The sequence below is a fragment of the Callithrix jacchus genome, chromosome 11 (genome assembly GCF_049354715.1).
Source record: "Callithrix jacchus isolate 240 chromosome 11, calJac240_pri, whole genome shotgun sequence".
NCBI lineage: Eukaryota > Metazoa > Chordata > Mammalia > Primates > Cebidae > Callithrix > Callithrix jacchus.
Genome location: NC_133512.1, coordinates 29,005,115 through 29,024,544, shown reverse-complemented (window position 1 = coordinate 29,024,544; position 19,430 = coordinate 29,005,115). Strand labels below are relative to the sequence as shown.

At 41.4% G+C, this 19,430-nt stretch overlaps 1 protein-coding gene across 1 annotated transcript in view; it reads right to left on the bottom strand.

Moving 5' to 3' along the window:
- Positions 1-19,430, bottom strand: part of CPVL (carboxypeptidase vitellogenic like) — a 157,662-nt gene that overhangs the window by 89,472 nt on the left and 48,760 nt on the right. Inside the window, exons 6-7 of the mRNA XM_002751466.7 lie at positions 17,211-17,290; positions 11,397-11,463 (exon numbers count right to left, since the gene is read on the bottom strand). Of these exons, the coding sequence (XP_002751512.2) occupies positions 11,397-11,463; positions 17,211-17,290 (147 nt within the window). The remainder of the gene's footprint in view (positions 1-11,396; positions 11,464-17,210; positions 17,291-19,430) is intronic.

Sequence of the window (19,430 nt, the reverse complement as noted above, 5' to 3'; positions counted from 1 at the left end):
GCATTATACTACATAGCTGAAGAGACATAAAAATGAATAAAGCACAAAAGTTGCCTCATAAAGCTCACAATTTCTTTCAAAACTCTATTATGGAAACCTCGACTGAAACACTATAGAGCAAAGTTTACCATTTCTTAGATTACTATTTCCATAATGTATACATCGCCTAGCACAAAGTAGGTAAATAAAAACATACTTGATAAATAAATTACCTGGCGCTACTTCTAAATACTTTTTCCATATTGGAAATTGGTACAAATGCTAAAAAGCGTATCTTTCAGTGGTATTATCACTCCAGCTTTCTTGTTATAAGACCTGGTAATAAAACATCTCTCTTGACCCTTTCTGACACAAATGTAAGCTGAAACATCTGCACGTTTATGGCACCTTCCCCCAGTGACCATCATGTGTATCTGGGACGTATCTAGACAGAGAATTAAGAAGGAACACCCACTCAGTTTCTGAGCATCTACTATGAGCCAGGCTTCCTCAGCTACTTTAAGCCGATTTAAGATAAGCGTTATTTTCCTGTATTTTACAGTGATGAAAACAAGGGCCTATGCATGTCATTTACATGCCTGGCTGGAATCTGCCCTGCTTGGCTGTCTCCACAGCTCCCCTTTGTCATATCTAATTGCATTTCAGTCAGTGGTCCTGGAATGGGATGGGTCTGAGGTATCCCAAGGTGGGACTACATCCTTGGGTTTATCTACTCCATGGTTGCTAAGCTGATTGTTTATGAAAAACAAAACAGTCATATGAGTAGTACTATAATGAGATCCAAAATGAGATTCTTCAATATTCAGTCCACATCTGCTAACTTCAGTGATCATCTTTACCTGTTTTTTTCTTTTTATTTTCTAATGACTATCACACACTTCCTTGCTTTGTGTCAGTGTGACAAATCCGTCATTGCCTTTTTCATTAATCATTCCATTGGTTGAGTAACTCAGGCTTTCACAGAGTAGACAATTACAGAATTATTTTTATGGAAAACAGACACTGAAACATTGTAATAAATTTCAATTATTTTCACTCTCTTTGTTGAGATAGATTTCTTTTTTTTTTGGCAAGATCAGGCTTATTTATTCTTCTTGAATCATTTGTTTCTCCATTTAATGATTCTCTGACCATCATAAGCACTTCAAAAGACAACCAGATAATATATCAAGTATATATTATTGTTCCTCATTGGCTCTTTCCTGTATATATTTTATAGAACCTTATATTTGGGGGGAAGGATTTCAGTGTGACTGCCCTATGGATTAGAAATGGACTATATGGTCCCCTAGGCTTCTAACAGTGATTCTGTAATTCTATGAACTATTGCTTCTTTGGTTCTGAGTTCTGCTCAGAATCATGAAAACAGCAACAACAACCAGAACTCTTGGCCCTGTGGCTTCTCTGACCTCCCCATGGTGTTCACCAATGTGGCCAGCAGCTGGTCAGTGAAGCCCCTGAAGCCTGTGAATTAACACTAACCTTCTAACATGGGATCAGACTCTGGCCTCGTAAAAGCTCAGAGCAATACCAAAGCAATTATAGAAAGAAAGAGGAAAAGTGTGGCCAAAAACTATTTGAACACACACTACTTCAGGATTTGGCAGTGACCTTCACATGAGAAACTCAGGCAGATAAACGTAACACATCTAACAGAATTCAAACTAGGTTAGCAATCAACACATCAGAATTTTAGGCTGCCCTTATTATTCCTTTGTAATACTTAAAGGAGCTTCAAGCTGCAATTTCCAGCACTGCCCTTACTTGGTTAATTTTTCCCATGGTGACCATATTTCGAGCTCACCTCCAACAAGAATGACCCGAGGTATTAGAGTGTGTTTGTACATGCTTGTATTTGCTGGAGCTTAAAGAAGCAATAAACTTCCAAGTTTCCTCCTATATCAGAAGGATCTCAGAATTCAGCTCTCAATCTTTTATTTCTCCCACAAGAGAAAAAGGCCTCAACATCATAGTTGAATAGTAGTTTTGAATCTTGGTCTGCAATATTTTTTTTCCAGCCTAATGGAAATCCCGTGAGGATCACATTGTACTTGTTAAAATAGTTACAGAGAAAGTAATGTTTGGTTAATTACCCAGATGTGTAAAAACACAATCAAATTGGACGTAGAGAAAACTTTTGTTTTTTGCCTGAATCTCTCTTTGCTTATATGCTTCAACAACATTCATAGCCTACTTATTGTAACCTGCCATTTGGTTATTTTCAAGGAAGGGAAAAAGATTTCATAGCTAAAGTCCAGCTTCAAGCAGCTCCTCCAGAGGAAAACAAATAGTGTCAGAGAATAATATTAAAATGGAAACAACATCCTCTCATAGAAATTTCACATATGGTAGCAGTTACTATTGTTTAAGCTACTCTCAGTTGACTACATTTCTCTGAAGTTTAGAAAAAAAAAAACAGATACAGTTATACTCATTTTCTGCCTTGCTTCTAGGTGCACATTTCATGGTAAAAACATTCAGAACTTCGTCATCAATAATAAGAGATGGCTTCTGAAATGAGACACAGCTAAACCTGGACACACAGTTTCAACGTCCACAGGTCTTAGTTTCTATCTCCTGCCTGGCAGGTGGAAAGAAGGAGTTGTTAACTTCAGCAGTGGAACACTGAGGACCCTGAGAGGCATTCTAAGCTCCTTGCCCTGCTTGAACCCCTCTCTCCCCAGCTGCACAGGAGAAAAAAATCCTTCTTTGAATAATTCACTACTGGGCTGGTGAGAGCCCCTTTGTATCCCTAGAAGGAATCAAGGCAAACTGCCCTTCTGGAAATAGTAATATCATTGCCTTGTTCTCCGGCTCATCCCAGGCACAGACTAAAATAGAGCTGCCGCCCATTTGTGGGAAAGGACCAGAGGGAACAAGAGACCTTCATTGCCTCAAAGAGAACTTTATGAACACACTGAACACCCCAGGAAAGCCACAAAACCTGATGAAAAGCTCCATGTAATGGGGACCATTTAGCAGCCAAGAGGACAGCATTAGGCTAGGGCGACCTACCTTGGCTTCATCTAGTCTGGGGTAGAATCTCACTTCCCTCAGTACCATGATTTTCTCTCTCGAGAGCAGTGTGGCCTTAAAGTAGCCAGTTTAGAAAATTAATGAATGAGGAAAGCTGGAATTTTAGTGTTGTGGTAATCTCTATAATTTCCTGGACATTTCTAGACCATGCGTCATCTCATTTCAAGACCATATTGCTGCAATTAAAAGAAAAAGCCTTCTAACAAGAATATGGATTTATCAAAGCATCTATTTCTTTCGAATATGGGCTTAAAAAGAAACCTGCAAAATCTACAGGCATAGGCATATAGCAAAAACATTTCAATCTACAGCCAATTTTTAGTCACATAAACTTATGCAAAAATACATGCTGCCTCCCAAATGATATATTCTTATTTTGTATTGAGAAGCTGCTCCTTAATTTTAAAAAGCCATCATTGACAGGCATAGGTGAACAAGATGCATCGTTTTCCCACCTACTCTGAGTTGAGTGCCAGTTTGGAGAAACTCAGCTTGAAGCCAGGTGCCTCAATGAGATGAATAAACCCTTTTGTTTCAAATGGAGACAGCAGTTACTCTTTATTTAAAAGCCTGAACACACTGGGCCACAGTCAACAAACTGAGTCTTTGTTTGCTCACTATAGATACAATTCATAAGGACGAAGCTGCATAATAGATGTAAGTTAGCATTTCTCATGCCCGACCTAAACTTCTCATCTATTCAGGTACTATTTATGTCTCTATGCTGCCTGCTCCAGCATGGTAATTCCTTTCTGACTTCTGATTTACTCATATTCTTATCCATGCAACCTCAGCGTATATGTATTGATTTGACTTGGATATGCTGTCCAAAAGCCAGAGACTCAACTTGCAAACATTTCCATATGCCCTTGTTCGATTCTCCGGTTGCAGCTTAAACCTTGATTTTTGTAATATTAAACTCAATAAGTAGTCACAAATCCCTTTTCAATTCTCAAAGAAAATATTGGCAAGTACAGATGAGCATAACTGAAAATAGACATTTGTCGTGGGTTCAAGAGTTATAACAGCTTGAATGTTATCTAATAAAATTCAGCAAGTTCCAAGCCTTGAGAAATAATTGCATTCCGAAGATTTCAAGTCTTTTTATCACTTGAAACTTCCACTTACTCTATAAAACTTAATGATCAAAGTCAAGTCTTTATGATTAAAACTAAGTCTTGGCCAGAAAGACAGAGACATTCAAGAAGCTAGGGAACTTCTTTTCTGTTTGTGTAAGGTTGATAACCCTAGAGATCCAGCATAAAATACGGAACAGGATGTCTGCCTCCCTTCTCTACAAAGTGAATCTGAAGCAGGTCCTCCAGACCATGCAAGCACAAGGTAGAGCACCCAGCTTGGTGAACAAGCATTTTGGTGAACAAGGCTGCACCACTAGCTCATTCCTTCACTACCATCCTCAGGCTCCGGAGTCTGACTCTTCAGGTTCCAGTGTTGGCTCCTCAACTTTCCAGCTGGGTGGCCTTGGTAAGGCATACCTAAACTCACTAAGCCTCGGTAACCTCACTTGTAAAATGGGAAGAATAATCACAGCACCTACTTCATAAGGCAACTGTTAGGATTAAACAAGGTAATGTATAAACCAGTGTTTAGCATGATGCCTACCATACAGTCCATTCTCAATAAATATTCTCTAGTAAAATCTACAGATAAAATATGTGAACTATGTGCTCTCAAAGCATCCCTACTAGCCATCACAGTTAATGATCCCAAGCCTGAGCTAACAGGACGATGGCACGGACTTACATAGAATGCTAATAAATATAGGCCTCCTTCTAGAATTGCTCTCCCACCCCACCTTGGTTGCCCCCACTCTGTTTGCATGCCAGTATTCGAAATTATCCTATTACAAATATCTATCCATCAGGTAGGCTCTACTCTCTACTCAAATGCAAACATGTTGAGAGTCCACCAGATTGGTTCTAATTTATCAGATCCTTTCTATGGAACAATGAGCTGATAAGAAGACAGAATGAGGGAGAGAAACAGAACAATCATGATGGGGATGGAAGAAGCGTGGAGAAATAGGAGCTGAGCACAATAGACTGAGGAGAGAGAGGCTGAGGTAGGGGATGGCCCTGAAAAATGATGGAGGCCAAAGGAGAGTCCCCAGGGCCCAGGACCTAGTGTGGGGAGAGAAGGGCAATTAAAAGGAGGTGAGAGAAGCAGGAAAGATCACTATTGGGCACTGAACTTAACACCTGGGTGATGTAATAATATGTACAACAAACCCCCGTGGAAGTGTTTGTCTATGTAAACAACCTTCACATGTACCCCCAAACCTAAAATAAAAAATGTTTTAAAAGGGAGGCAAAAAGATGCAGGAAAGAATTATTTTTTTATTTTATCTAAAGGCAGCCTTGCATGAACCCCATTCTACAATATTCATTAAGCACTTTGCTTAGTATTGAATAAAACAAACACAGCTCTCGCACACCGGGAGCTTGCCCCCTAACCCAATGGGCCATGATGATTTCAGCAAAGATTGTCAGACACTGTGCTTCCAACAGGGACTTCACCTGTACAGATGAAGATCAAGTATCCCATTAAGCTCCCTAGTTCATTTTTAAACAGCTTCGAAGTTTTGTCTCTATTCAGTCCTCAAATAAATTAAGGTTGCAAAACTGTTTATAAAGAGCCTGCCCTTTTTTGCTGATGGGGAAGAGATGGCCAGTTTTAACCACAGGCCCTGCTAGTTTGGAAGTGTTTTCATGCATTGCCACAACCTCCCACAGGCACTGAATCGTTCCCCAGAGCGGCACACAAAGTCACAGGCTCAGAGAACAAGGGGCAGTCCCCTGATCCCGTCACCTGCCTGCCTTCCAGTGAGGGCTGTTTTGCTTTAACTTCTAGCTGGGCTCACATACAATTGAGAGGACGCTGCATGTGTCTGTGCCTCAGGAACAAGGGCAATTTCACCAATAGTCACTGCCTCAGAAAGGATAACACTTAGAAAGAAAGTTAATTATGGGAATTAAATGCAGCTTGTTTCTCTTTTTGAAGTGTTTTTTTTTTTTGTTTTTTTGTTTTTTGTTTTTTTAATGCCTTGAGGAGGGTGACTTACAAACACATTTGTCTCTTTTTAGAGAAAATTAATTCCAGTTGGTGTTCTGGGCAGAAAGGAAGAGGAGGAGGAAGACGACAAAGCAGCTTCTCCCATTTCCTTTGCACTGAGGGCAGGCCCACTCCACTTTCTCTGGTGTGGCCACACCATCATCCACAGGGCAAGGCAGAGTCTGGGGTGGGCCTGGACACATTTTGCTGCTGTCCATATAAAAAATGAACAAGCACAACTTCTAATGTCAACTGCTAAGCTCCGTTTTCTTTTTAGAAAGTAACTATTGCTTTTTAAAATGATTTCAGAATAATAGACACAGAGTAGAGGGGACAATGCCATATCCCAGCAACGAGTTAGCGGAGCTTGTTTTAACACTTCAGCTCTTATCTACATGCATGAGGCTGAATGGCTGGGAGTCATAATGTATTAATGAAGCTTTTCAACATAAATGGGAATAACAGTCCTCACATGTTGGGTACTCACCACAGCCAATCACTATGCTAATAACTGAGAGGATTATCTAGCTAAATGCTCAGAACAACCCTATGCAGTAGGTACTATTATTATTTCCAGGCTCCTTCATACCGTATCAGGGTTCTGAACAGCTGCTCCAGACCCGTTGAGCATCAGGCTCCTCTCATTCATCACACACAAATGTGAAGATATTTAGGTCTGGTGCATTTACATTGAAAAGCAGAAAACCGTTTCTGAATCTGTGCATTGGTTTTTTGAAGATGGCACTACAAACCGAGCAGCATTATTCAGGTTTCCTAAGAGTGTGAGAAAATTAAGAGTTTAGAAGAGAAAGGACTTTTTTTCTTCTTGAAAAATCTAGAACAATTTGTTTTGTTTTTTGGTGGTAGCATCAGCAAGAGGAAAAATGGGCAGGGATTACATTAAAACTGCAATTACATACAGATGCTTTAAGAGTGAGTCTAGATAACTACATTTGAACTTCTAGTAAAGCAAAATATCCCTGGAAGCGATCTAATTTAACAACTCCTCTGTTAGATGAAAAGCAGTGGCCCAGGGAGGTTGAAAGATTTTATTGAAATCATCCAGGGAGGAGCAAAGCCAGCCCTGAATCCCAGGTCTCCTAATTATTAATCCAGAAAGCCTTCCACTTCTCTTTTCTGCCACAAAGCCTTAAAACAAAAGACAATCCAGACGGGACAAACTAAACTGGAGAAACATAGCAATCTACTATTCATAATAAACCATCAAGACATCACTACAAAGTGCTTTTTCTTCTTCTAGACAGAGCAGTGCCCCCAGACTGAAGGTAGTTCTGTAAGATGGTACCTCCTGACAATCTACCTCACATCCACCTTCATCACTCAGGTGGCACAGGTTTCCTTAAAGTATTCATCCTGGCAGCAAGGAAGGTAAAAAGAAAATTGTCCTTTTCTACACACATTAGGAAACGATATGCATAAAACCACAGGCAGATGTGAAATAACCAAGTCAAATTTTTCATCTGGGATTTGGCAACTTTGCCAAACATCATGGTTTGCATCAACATCATGGTTAACAATATCACCAGATTATTTGCAAGACAGACATTACACACAAAGTACATTGCTCTTCTGCAGGAGGTGAAATGGGCATTTTCCAGGGTTGCTGCCAAATAATGGGAGTGTAACTTCCTATTCGCTTCCCTAACCTGGCTCTGAAATTGGTTAAAAGACAATGAAAAGCCAGAAATTACCAGGAGGGGTCCTAAATCATCCTTGCTGGATAACTGGCTTAAAAAACCTAAAGTGTAGTATGCTCAACAGTCAGAATAACCCTTCCAAATACCTTAGAAAGAGAAGAAAGAAGTTGCTAGTTCCAGTGACTTGCTATTCCCATAGAAAAATTTGGACCATTTTTCTTTCTCACCCTAAAAGTGAACACCGCAGACGTGCTTACCAGCATCCTTACAGCCCTACCTCTGGTGTCCTGAAAGTAAACACCGCAGACGTGCTTACCAGCATCCTTACAGCCCTACCTCTGGTGTCCTGAAAGTGGACACCGCAGACGTGCTTACCAGCATCCTTACAGCCCTACCTCTGGTGTCATCACTTGGATCTTCCTCTGGAGACCACTCATCTCCCATTCTTGCGGTTCAGAGTATGAGTGCCCCCATCCTTGTCCCTACCTTCCCAGGGTATTGGGGTGGGTCTCAGGCACCATTATGGCCAATCTGTATATTCCAACCACCTGGCTCCACTTGGTGGTTCTAGGATAGGCATGGGATCCAAGTGGAACATCTGAGATTCAGGAATCTGGGGGGATGGAATTATTGGGAAAGAGACATTGAATTGATAGGCTATACCTGCCCTGGGATGGATGGAGAAGCAGGGGAGCCACACGAAAAGAACTTGCCTGAGAATCAAACCAGAGAAGTACAAAGCCAAGTACATTGGTCAGGAGGGAATGACGGGCAGAATCCTGATGACAAAGTATGAGCACCCAGATCCAGCCACACCTGACGCTAAATCAATCAATGCCCTGTTTCACTGAAGTTGCTTTAAATAGGGTTTCTGTGACACGTGCAACCAAAAGAGCCTTGCCTAACACACCCCTATGTATCCTTCAAAACCCAGTTTGTCACCTCCTCTGCTTGGCCTTTCCTGAGGATCCCACATTGAGAGGTAGCTATTTGTACCTTTCCTGTGGCTACTAGTCTTTATAGTTACTTCTCTAATTTTGCTTAACTTTTTTTTCTTTTATCAAGACTCCTGGATCAGAGATAATACTTCTCTAACTGTACCTTTCATCAGTATTTTAATTATTAGACCTTCAGATTTAGGGCAGGGTCGATGTCTTACAAACCACTGAATTCCTAATCTTTGTCCGGTGCCTCAAACATAGTAGATACTCAATGTATCTGTGCTCAGTTGAATTGGATTCTAAATGTTCTGTCAGTGAACACTGGACCCTTCATGGTCTCCCATTACCCTCAGAACAAAGTCCAAAGTCTGCCACAGGCAGCCGGACCCTACAGGATGGATCCACTGGCCTCTCTCTGCTCAGCTCCTACCACGGCAGCTCTGTGCTTTCCTTGAACCCGCCAAGCCTGTCCCAGCTGGAGAGTCTTGCATTTATTGTTCCTTCTGCCAGGAAAGCCCTTCTTACAAATACTGCAGAAATTATTCCACATCATTCAGGGTTCTGCTCATTATCTCCTTGTCAGAGAGCCTTGTTCAGACAATCTTATCTGAAACCACACCTCGGTCACTCTCCAGCCCTTGCCCTACTGCATCTCTTTCACGACTCTTGCCACTGCCTGATTTTACAGCATGTATTTGAGTTATCACTGTCTACCTCTCTAGAATGTATGAGGGCAGGGATTTTTTTGTTATTCAGTGTTATTCACCATTGTATTCCTAGCACCGAGAACTGCACCTGTGTTCTCAAATGATTGGCTGGTACACACATTTTAAATGATCTTAAAAAGGATGCAAAAAGCAAGCCCTAAAACTGAAACCAACATAGACAAATGAATGTAACTGTGCATTAAATTGTAACATCATCGCCCTTAAAAAACAGAATTCTTATAACTTTTAAACACAGTACTTTGATTTTAAGTGTGTAGTGAGATACAATTTAAGGATAAAAATAATTGCAGCAAAAAATAATGAAAGTAATCTTGCTGTTTCTTGTTGGTAATGGTACTCAGGTAGTAATTCTGAAGCCACTTTGGACATATTGTAGGAGTAAGCAAAAGAGTAAACACACCGATGCTATTAGGTACCACAGCCCTCGACGCGGGAGAAGCGTTAAACAAACGCGAAACGGGGAAGAGAGAAGACAACCTTGTGCTGTGGAATTAGAATTATAAGTATCAGCATGAGGTCATTTTGTTTCCTAGCTCTGCCCATGCACAAAGTCTAAAAGCAATGACATCCCAGCAGCAAGGAGCCCACTTAGTGCTGAGGACTTGCTTTTTAAATACCATTCCCCATGAAAAAGAACCAGCATTCTGTGAAGAACTGACTTATTCCAAGGCTAGGGCAGGGAAAGTACAAGTACAGGATGCTCCTGGAACATACATTTGTGTCAAAAAGCAGGGACACACTTGGAGGCTAATGGAGACCTGTCAAAAGGGCACAGGAGCCAGTTGAAGCGGTTCCTCATGAGCAAATTTAAAACACTATAAGCATCAAAAACAATGATAACAAATTTTAACAGATCAAATAGAAATAACAATCTGTGAGTCCAGAGTACTATTTTTAAAGTAAGTAATAGGAGGAAAAGGGAAAAGTCTTCTCTAAGGAAGAATGCCAGAAAGATATTCACATAAAGATACATTAGAAAATCATTTTGGCTGGGCATGGTGGCTCCCAGCTGTAATCCCAGCACTTTGGGAGGCTGAGGCAGGCAGATCACCTTAGGTCGGGGGTTTGAAATCAGCCTGACCAACATGGAGAAACCCCTTCTCTACTAAAAATACAAAACTAGCCAGGTGTGTTGGCCCATGCCTGTAATCCCAGCTACTCGGGAGGCTGATGCAGGAGAATCGCTTCAACCCAGGAGGCAGAGGTTGCAGTGAGCCCAGATGGCACCATTGCACTCCCACCTGGACAACCAGAGCAAAACTCCGCCTCAAAAAAAAAAAAAAAGAAAGAAAGAAAAATCACCATTTTACGCACCCCCACCACACACAGTGTAATAACCGATTTAGACAGAGATTATCAATGGATGCTAAAACTACTGGGTGGCATTTTTAGGAGGAAACAGTGTTCAAATGGTCTTGAATTATTAATTATTAACAGAATGAGGTGCCTTTATAATGGCAAGATCTGGCAGACACCACCTTGACAGAGTGATCCAGTTTAGCATCATCAACAGCGGGACAAACTGACATCATGTGCCTCCTGATGAGAGGCAACAAAGTACACACCATCTGTGTGATGCTCTCAACCACATATTCTGACATAACCTAAGCACTGAGGAGAAAATCAGACAAATTCAAATACGGGACATTCTACAAGGCACCTGGCCTGGACTCTTCAAATCATCATCATGCATGACGAGGACATGACAAGGCAGGTGACTGAGACCACCTAGTGCACCCATGGTAACATGTGAGCATGCAGTGAGCCCTGGGATTTAAAAAATGTTATGAAGGGTATTTTCATAATTGGGAGAATTTTGAATATAGGCTGAATGAATCAATACTGATACATATGTGTACATGTATATACATATATAGATTTTAAATATGCAAACTACACTCATAATATATCTCAGTTCTGATGACGTTTGAAGCACACAAGAGAATATGACTTCTACTTACCTCCCCAGCAACATAAAAGTCATTATTTTGAAGTTCAGGAAATATCTGGAAAAACTGAATTAGTGCACTGCAAAAAGAACAACAACAACAATACAAATTCATCAGAAAAATGATTCAGGATCTCTTCATGCTAGGATATCAAATCTAAGCCTTTGGCAATAGCTTTCACATTTGAAATAAGATCCACTCCACAATGCGCTCCTGTAGGACATTCTATTTACCCAATAGGTGTGGGCTTACTTTGTGATAAGAAGTTTGGATAAGTGGACATCACCACTCTGGGCATGTTTCCAAATCACTGAGTTACCAGTTTGGATCATATAACTATTGAGGGCACCCTGAGCAAATAACATGGGTTTCACATGTTACATAGCAATTCTTGGAGGTAGCTCTGCAAACTTTATAATTCCATTAGCCCAGGTTTGTGAAGTAAGGGGGATCTTAGTTTCTTACCAACCCCCACTGTGGGGGGACTCTAAACATTTCTGATGGAGCTCCCAGGATGTCAGTATTTTAATAACCAAAGAACAGAAAAACTGTAAGATGACTATAATTTAAAAGAAAAACAGCAAACAGCCACAGATATTGAAATAAATGTACAGTGGCCACTGGGCTAAAAAACAGAAAAAAAGAAAAACACATTTACTAAAGAATGTCAATAGCCAGCTGTGCATGGTGGTTCACTGTAATTCCAGCACTTTGGGAGGCCAAGGCGGGTGGATCACCTGAGGTCAGGAGTTAGAGACCAGCCTGGCCAACACAGTGAAACCCCATCTCTACTAAAAATACAAAAATTAGCTTAGCCTGGTGGCACACGCCTGTAGTCCCAGCTACTCAGGAGGCTGAGGTAGGAGCATACCTTGAACCCAGGAAGCGGAGGTTGCAGTGAGCCGAGATTGCACCACTGAGTACTTCAGCCTAGGCAACTGAGTGAGACTCCGTCTCAAATAAAAAAAGAATGCCAATAGCCACTTCAGTGATGAAATAGATTTTAACAGACTCAAGGAATGATTTCATAATAAGAAAACAGTGGATTTTTAAATGATTCTCTGCTTGAATAAAATATTTCAAAAAAAAAAAAACAAAAACTTGAGTAACTCAGAAACTCTGAGTGTTTTGACCCAGACTGCAGTGCCTGCAAGGCTAGGGGAGGGTTTTGGCCCAGCTTCCTGCTGAGAGACTACAGGCCATGAACCATCCAGGGAAGATGAAAGGCAAGGAGGCTCTGGAAACCCAGTAGGAAGGAAAAGTTCAAGGGTTACAAAGAGGCAAAACTGGGTCATTGCAATCACCATGATGCTAGCTATATTTAATTTTCAAAGGTTGCATAAAAATTCACCATGAAACACTACTGCAGAGTTTCGGTTTATTTCTGTATCCATTATTTATAGTGGCCTTTGTAGCAACTAAATCTGAGACACTGCATTTTATAGCTTCCATGTTTGTGCTGGCAATAAGCTGGCTTTAGAACGCAGATTAAAATAGATATTCATTCTCCACCCTTCCCGCTCCAACCTTCAGACTAAAAACAACTTCCTTTTCTTTCTTCCTGCTTGTTGGAATGGCCAATAGGTAATTTAGTGAATCTCAGTTAAGCCTTTGGCTTTAGCTTAAAGCTTACTTCCTTGTAGTATTTGCTGGCGATTCATTAGGGTTGCTGGATTTAGCAAATGAAAACATAAGACGTGCCTTAAACTTGAATTTCAGATAAACAAATAATGGTTTAGTATCAGTATGTCCCAAATACTGCATGGAACATACTTACATTAAAATTTTATTTGTTGTTTATCTGAAATTCAAATTTAACTAGGTATTTTGTGTTTTATCTGACCAACTTAGGTGGAGATAATCCCCCAGGTTACTTCTATCTTGAAAATGGCAGGATTCTCTAGCTCAAGTTTCTAAGGCAAGGCTCCACTTCAAGAAGTTATCAGGTTTGTTTGTTTTTTGAGACAGAATCGCCCAGGCTGGAGTGCAGTGGCACCATCTCAGTTCACTGCAATCTCTGCCTCCTAGGTTCAAGCAATTCCCCTGCCTCAGCCTCCTGAGTAACTGGGACTACAGGCATGCACCACCACACTCAGCAAATTTTTTTGTATTTTTAGTAGAGATGGGGTTTCACTATGTTGTCCAGGATGGTCTCGATCTCCTGACCTCATGACCTGCCCGCCTCAGCCTCCGAAAATGCTGGGATTACAGGTGTGACCCACCGCACTCGGCCAGCATGGAGTTTTAATTTCACAGTTTTGATTTCACAGCCAAAAAATTGGCTATATTTTTTTAAGCAAGCACTTGGTAACTTGGTAGCCCTCCCATTTCTTCAAAGAGAGTGAAGAATGAAAAAAGTCAATTTAATAAATTAGATTTACATATGTCATTTGCCCATTTAACAGTATTTTAGTCAAGAACTCTTCTTATTACATGGTAAGCATCTTCCAGAAAGTAGAATCTAGAATCATGCCCACACGAAATTTCAAATTTCAGAAGTAGAACTGCTAAACATATATCTAATACATAAGCGTGTGTGTGCACATGTGCACACTCCTTGCATTTATTCAGGTATAAGAGCTACATGGCACAAGCAGCATGCCACTTCCTGGAGATTCCATTTGGCCACCTTGGCATTGTGTCAAGGACTTGTCTAATAAACAGAATTTTAGTTAAGGGCTCTTTCCTGGCAGAAAGGTACATTAAAAGCTCACAAGGAGATTGCAAGGAAGAATGACTAGGAGAAAATTATTCCTCAGATAATTTTTCAAACAGAGATTGGGTGGATGCAGGGCAGAAAAGGTGACTGGACTTGATCATGCACTGTAGACCTAAAGACAGCACTGGAATCTGGTCAGTTCTGATGGAGACAGAAGCATAATCACAAACACAAGCAACATTCAGGATAATCAAGTTTCAGATGATGTAAGCAAAAGCTTTATGCCAAGAAAAGCCAAGCAAAGTGTACCTACCATCACTGGCAGTGGACCTGAGGTAGGAGGTGGGACTCAACTACAGAGACGGGGCATAGATGCTGGATCAAATTGAGGACTAGCTAAGACAGGACCTGAGCGGAAGCAGCTTTCCATAAGACGTGCCTACCAATGGACCACATCAGTTTGCCATTGTGATGGCCACACCCAGGCATTACCACCCCTTTTCATGGCAATGACCCAAAGACCCAAAAGCTACTATCCCTTCCCTAGAAATTTCCACATGAACCAACACTTAATCTGCATGTAATTAAAAGTGGGTTTAAATATGACTGCGAAATTGCCCTAAGCTGCTACTGTGACTAGAGAGTACCCCTGTAGGAGCAGACATGGAGCTGTGACACTGCCCCTTCAATAAAGCTGTTCTCTTCTACCTCCATCTCACCCTTGAATTCTTTCCTAGGCAAAGCCAAGAACCCTCACAGGCTAAGCCCCACTTTGGGGCTCACCTGCCCTGCGCTAGACTGACACAAGCTCAGCAACAGGAATCCTGGCACTGCCGCTCTATTGGAGCATGTGTGGGGAGCCTCTTCTGCATTCATTCTACATTGAATGAGGCTGAGCCATGATCCTCTCCACCTGGCACAGAACACAGAGGCTTCTCACTTCATATAGAAAGCCTGCTTCCTAGCTGCATTGCTATGAAGCTTTGTTTAGCAATCCTACATATAATTTCCCATTGCAAACCAACATGTAGGAGAAAACTATAGTAGCACTTTCATGTGGCTGCTAAGAAATTAACTATAGGGCCACTACTAGACTAAGCACCAGGAGGGCAAGGGCTTTGGAGACTGCTTGCTTCTGTCTCACCGGCACCAAGAGCAGCTGCTGACACACAACAGGCAATTAGTAAACAGTGGCAGGAGAGCCGCACCAGCTAGTACACTCCAAATTGAAGTTAGTAAATTTCATCATTTTTTTAAACCAGAGAGGCATTGTGACTAGCATATTCCAAATAGGAAAAGAGGGAGAGAAAGTATTTTAATGTCTTGTTAGTGAAAGTGTTTTATTTCCAAACACAAAGAAAAGCACCATAAATGTGAATGGTAAACATCTCTTTAGGGGCCTACTGCTTACAGCCAAGCACTACTAATAGTCAAAAAGAATGGGATTTCCAGAAAAAAAAGAAAGATGGTTTTCAAAGGGAGAAAACGAAAGCCCCACTCTCTAAACCTGTAGTAGCCCATTTGCAGGTTTAAAGCGACCTTCTTATTTCAAACACCCATCTGGACAGCTGGAGAGAAGAATGCGGTCACAAGGGAAATGAACAGTGTAAACTATAAAGGAAACAGCTGAAATCAGTTTTCTGCACTATCCCTGATTAGCTATTTTCCAGTTCTAAGAGCCTAAAGCAAAAAGAACTACAACACGATAAACAATGAACGCTTTGAAATAGATTCCCTTTACATGTCAGGCAAGAAGAGACAGACCACATGTCAGCAGTCGACATCCTCACACTGAGGGGCAACTGGAAGCTGTAACCATCTTCAGGGGAGGGGAAGGAGAGACAGAAACGGCTTGGCAGAGATGCTCTGTCTTGGAGGGGGCTGATGCCCCTCTTCAATACAGAACCTCTGCCCTCAGGGTGTTTGCTAGTTAACCACTGAGATTGTTTGGATTTAAACCAAAGAGGGATGGGAGGTGGGGGGAGGGAGGAGGTTTCTAATCTGAAGAAAGAGAGCACACAGTGCCAAAGAGAGCCCTGGCCCTGACTCTGCGGAAGCCTGTGAGGACCGCAGTCTGTGGAGGGAGGGGGAGGAGGTGCTGGGGGGACACCTCTCGAGGATCTTGGTGAATATATCCCTAGGACCCCACCGTATCTGGAAGCAGAAGTGTGGGGTCCTGGGCATCCCCCTGATCGAATCATGGAACATGTGGAAAATAAAAGTGGAGAAGACAACAGCCATATTCTTCTCTTGGTGGGCAGAGGGGAAAGAGGCTCTTTGGGAAAGAGGCTAGGAAGTTATACTTTCTTCTCTCCCACTCCAGCCATATCTGCCTCAGAGAGAAAGAAATGTACAATGGAAAGCTTTTGTCAGAGATCAGCAAACCCTGACTCCTATTAGATGCACTTTCTCGGCTTTGGGGATTGGCGGTAATTAACAGAGTGCTTAGTGGCGGTGTGAGGTAGGGACCTAGTTAACTCCTTCTGGCCACTAGGGTTCTTTTAGTAAATTATCATGATTCATAAGGCAGTGCCCTAGTGACCAGAAAGAATCTAGGACTTGGTCTCTAGTAATAATTTGTAGACTGGAAATATCTGACCAAATAAGAAAGGTCACTTGCTCTTTAAAAAATGCTAAAAATAGCAAAGATTAATATGAGTAAAAAGAGAAAGGGAGAAATTATATGGACACTGGCCAGACTTACAACTTTACATTTTTCCCCTTTTTTTTTTTTTTTTTTTTTTGCAAAAGGAAACTTTCATAAGATGAAGGGAGAAGACTAGAGACTAATAAGCTAAGTTTTCAAGCCTGGAAATGCTTTGAACTAGAAGCAGAAAGTAAAAAATTGCATCCAAAAGTCAAAAAAAAAGAGGAATCCTGGGAAACAAAACAAATATTTGAGAAGATGTCCCCTGCAAAGGCAAAGTTAAATACAATTTTGAAAACAAGCAGAAACCTTTCAGATGTCTGGTTGAAAGGTTTAAAAAATAATCTCTAATTGAAAAATTCTGCTGTGTGTGTGTAGATGTGAAAGTATCCTGAAATTATCTTCAGGAAGTGGACTATAAATCTCAGTCAATAATAATTAAAACACTAGGAGAATTTTCCTACTGAGATAGAAAAATGTTTGGTCTGAAGACGACCAAGATAGAGGCAGAGCATCTCACCTGTATAAATCCCGTGCTACATCATCCTCACTGACTGCATATCCGTGGGTATCATCAGTAAAACTGAAGCCTGAGCCCACCTGCAGGAGAAATAAACAAGCAGGTATAAACAAAGAGAAACACACACCTTAGGGACCTGCAGAGAGGTCCCACACTGGAAGGTGACTTGTTCCAAAGGACAAGCTCTGACTTTTTTTTTTTTTTTTTTTTTTTTGCCATTGCCCCCATGCCTTTAGCCCTCCTCCCAGAAGGATCCTGAGTTCCACCTATTCTGTCCATCCCCCAAAGCCCAAAAAAACACCAACACAGAGCTTTGCCCTGGGGTCAGTGGCAGGGCTGTCCTGGTCCTCAGTGGAGACCCTGCCAGATGTTGATTTAAGAAGGAAGAATTCATCTTTCTCGTCCCCTGCTACAGTATCAAAAGATCAAAAGTTGTCTCCTCTCTGAGACCTCGAGAGTGCATTGCTCTGTCCTGCCAATAAGAAACTCTTGGTTGGGCATGGTGGCTCACATCTGGAATTCCCAGCATTTTGGGAGGCTGAGGCAGGTGGATCACTTGAGGTCAGGAGTTTGAGACTAGCCTGGCCAACATGGTGAAACCCTGTCTCTACTAAAAATGCAAAAATTTGCCGGGCACGATGGTGAGCCCTGTAATCTCAGCTATTCGGAAGGCTGAGACATAATAATTATCACTTGAACCTGGGAAGCAGAGGTTGCAGTGAGCCGAGATTATGCCGCTGCCTTCCAGCCTGGGCGACTGAGTGAGACTCCATCTCCAAAAAAAAAAAAGATTCTCTACGCTGGAGATAAAGGGTAGTTGTACATTGTCTTTCTCCTCCTACTTCTTTTATTTGCGAGAAATAGGGCCATTAAGTCATTTCCTCTTCAGTAAATAAGGAGTTTAGAGTAACTAAGACTAATTTTAAACTAATATTTTATTATAGCTAGAAGTTCATAGACAACTGAACTGTAAATCGAAAGCAGCAGCTACTATTTTTAGGTTAACAATTTGCATAAGGAATGGACTCCCCATCTGGTATAAAGATTTTCGTGTTTTGGTTTTCCAAACACCCAAGGGTGTTTAATTCATCTTTTCTTTAAATACACAGATATAGACTAGGAATATGGAAGCTTGCCAAAACAAGGTGGGGGAAGGAGCATGTTGACATTTTTTTCCCTTTTATTTATTTTGTTCTCTTTGGACCATCTGAATAGTGAGAGAAGTAAAAGATTTTAGTTAAGGGGGCAAAGATACTCCAACTCTGTAGAAGCTGACCCTAAGTTTCTCTCCTATTTTGCACCTTAATAGAACCAATATTGGAAGACCTCTCCAAGAAGATTATCACTTTTTGTCCAGAGATGAAGCATTCTGCTAGTCTTAGTAAGTGAAGGAGGCCAGTAATCCCAGCCTGTAATCCCAGCACTTTGGGAGGCTGAGGCAGGAAGATCACGAGGTCAGGAGTTCAAGACAAGCCTGGCCGACATGGTGAAATCCTGTGTCTACTAAAAATATAGAAATTAGCCAGGCATGGTGGTACAAGCCTGTAATCCCAGCTACTTGGGAGGCTGAGGCAGGAGAATCGCTTGAACCCAGAAGGTGGAGGATGCAGTAAGCCATCTCGGCTTACTGCACTCCAGTCTGGGTGACAGAGCAAGATTCCATTTCAAAAAAATAAATTAATTAAAACATGTAATTGAAGGAGACCAGTTTTGACTTTTTGGATCTAGAACTCTATGTGAAAGATTAGAAGTTCTGACACTATATAATAATCCCTGATACAAGGAACCCATATTCTTAGTGAAAAGAAACAAATCCCTCCTTCTGGGTTATCTAATTCAGTGAACAGGACATCTCATAGGATTAAAAATGAGGAAATGGGCTGCCTGGTGGATCACCTGAGGTCAGGAGTTTGAGACCAGTCTGATCAATATGGTGAAACCCTGTCTCGACTAAAAATACAAAAATCAGCCAGGTGTGGTGGCACACATCTGTAATCCCAGCTATTTGGCAGGAAAATTGGCTCGAACCCAGGAGGCCAAGGTTGTAGTGAGCCAAGATTGCACCACTACACATCAGCCTGGGCGACAGAGCGAGACTCCAAAAAACAAATGAAGAAATGAGAGAAAGCAGCAAGGAAAATTCCCAAACTCAGGTATGATTATACATGTTAACAGAAAAGCTAAATCTCAAAATGGTTTTAATTTTACAGATTAAATTCT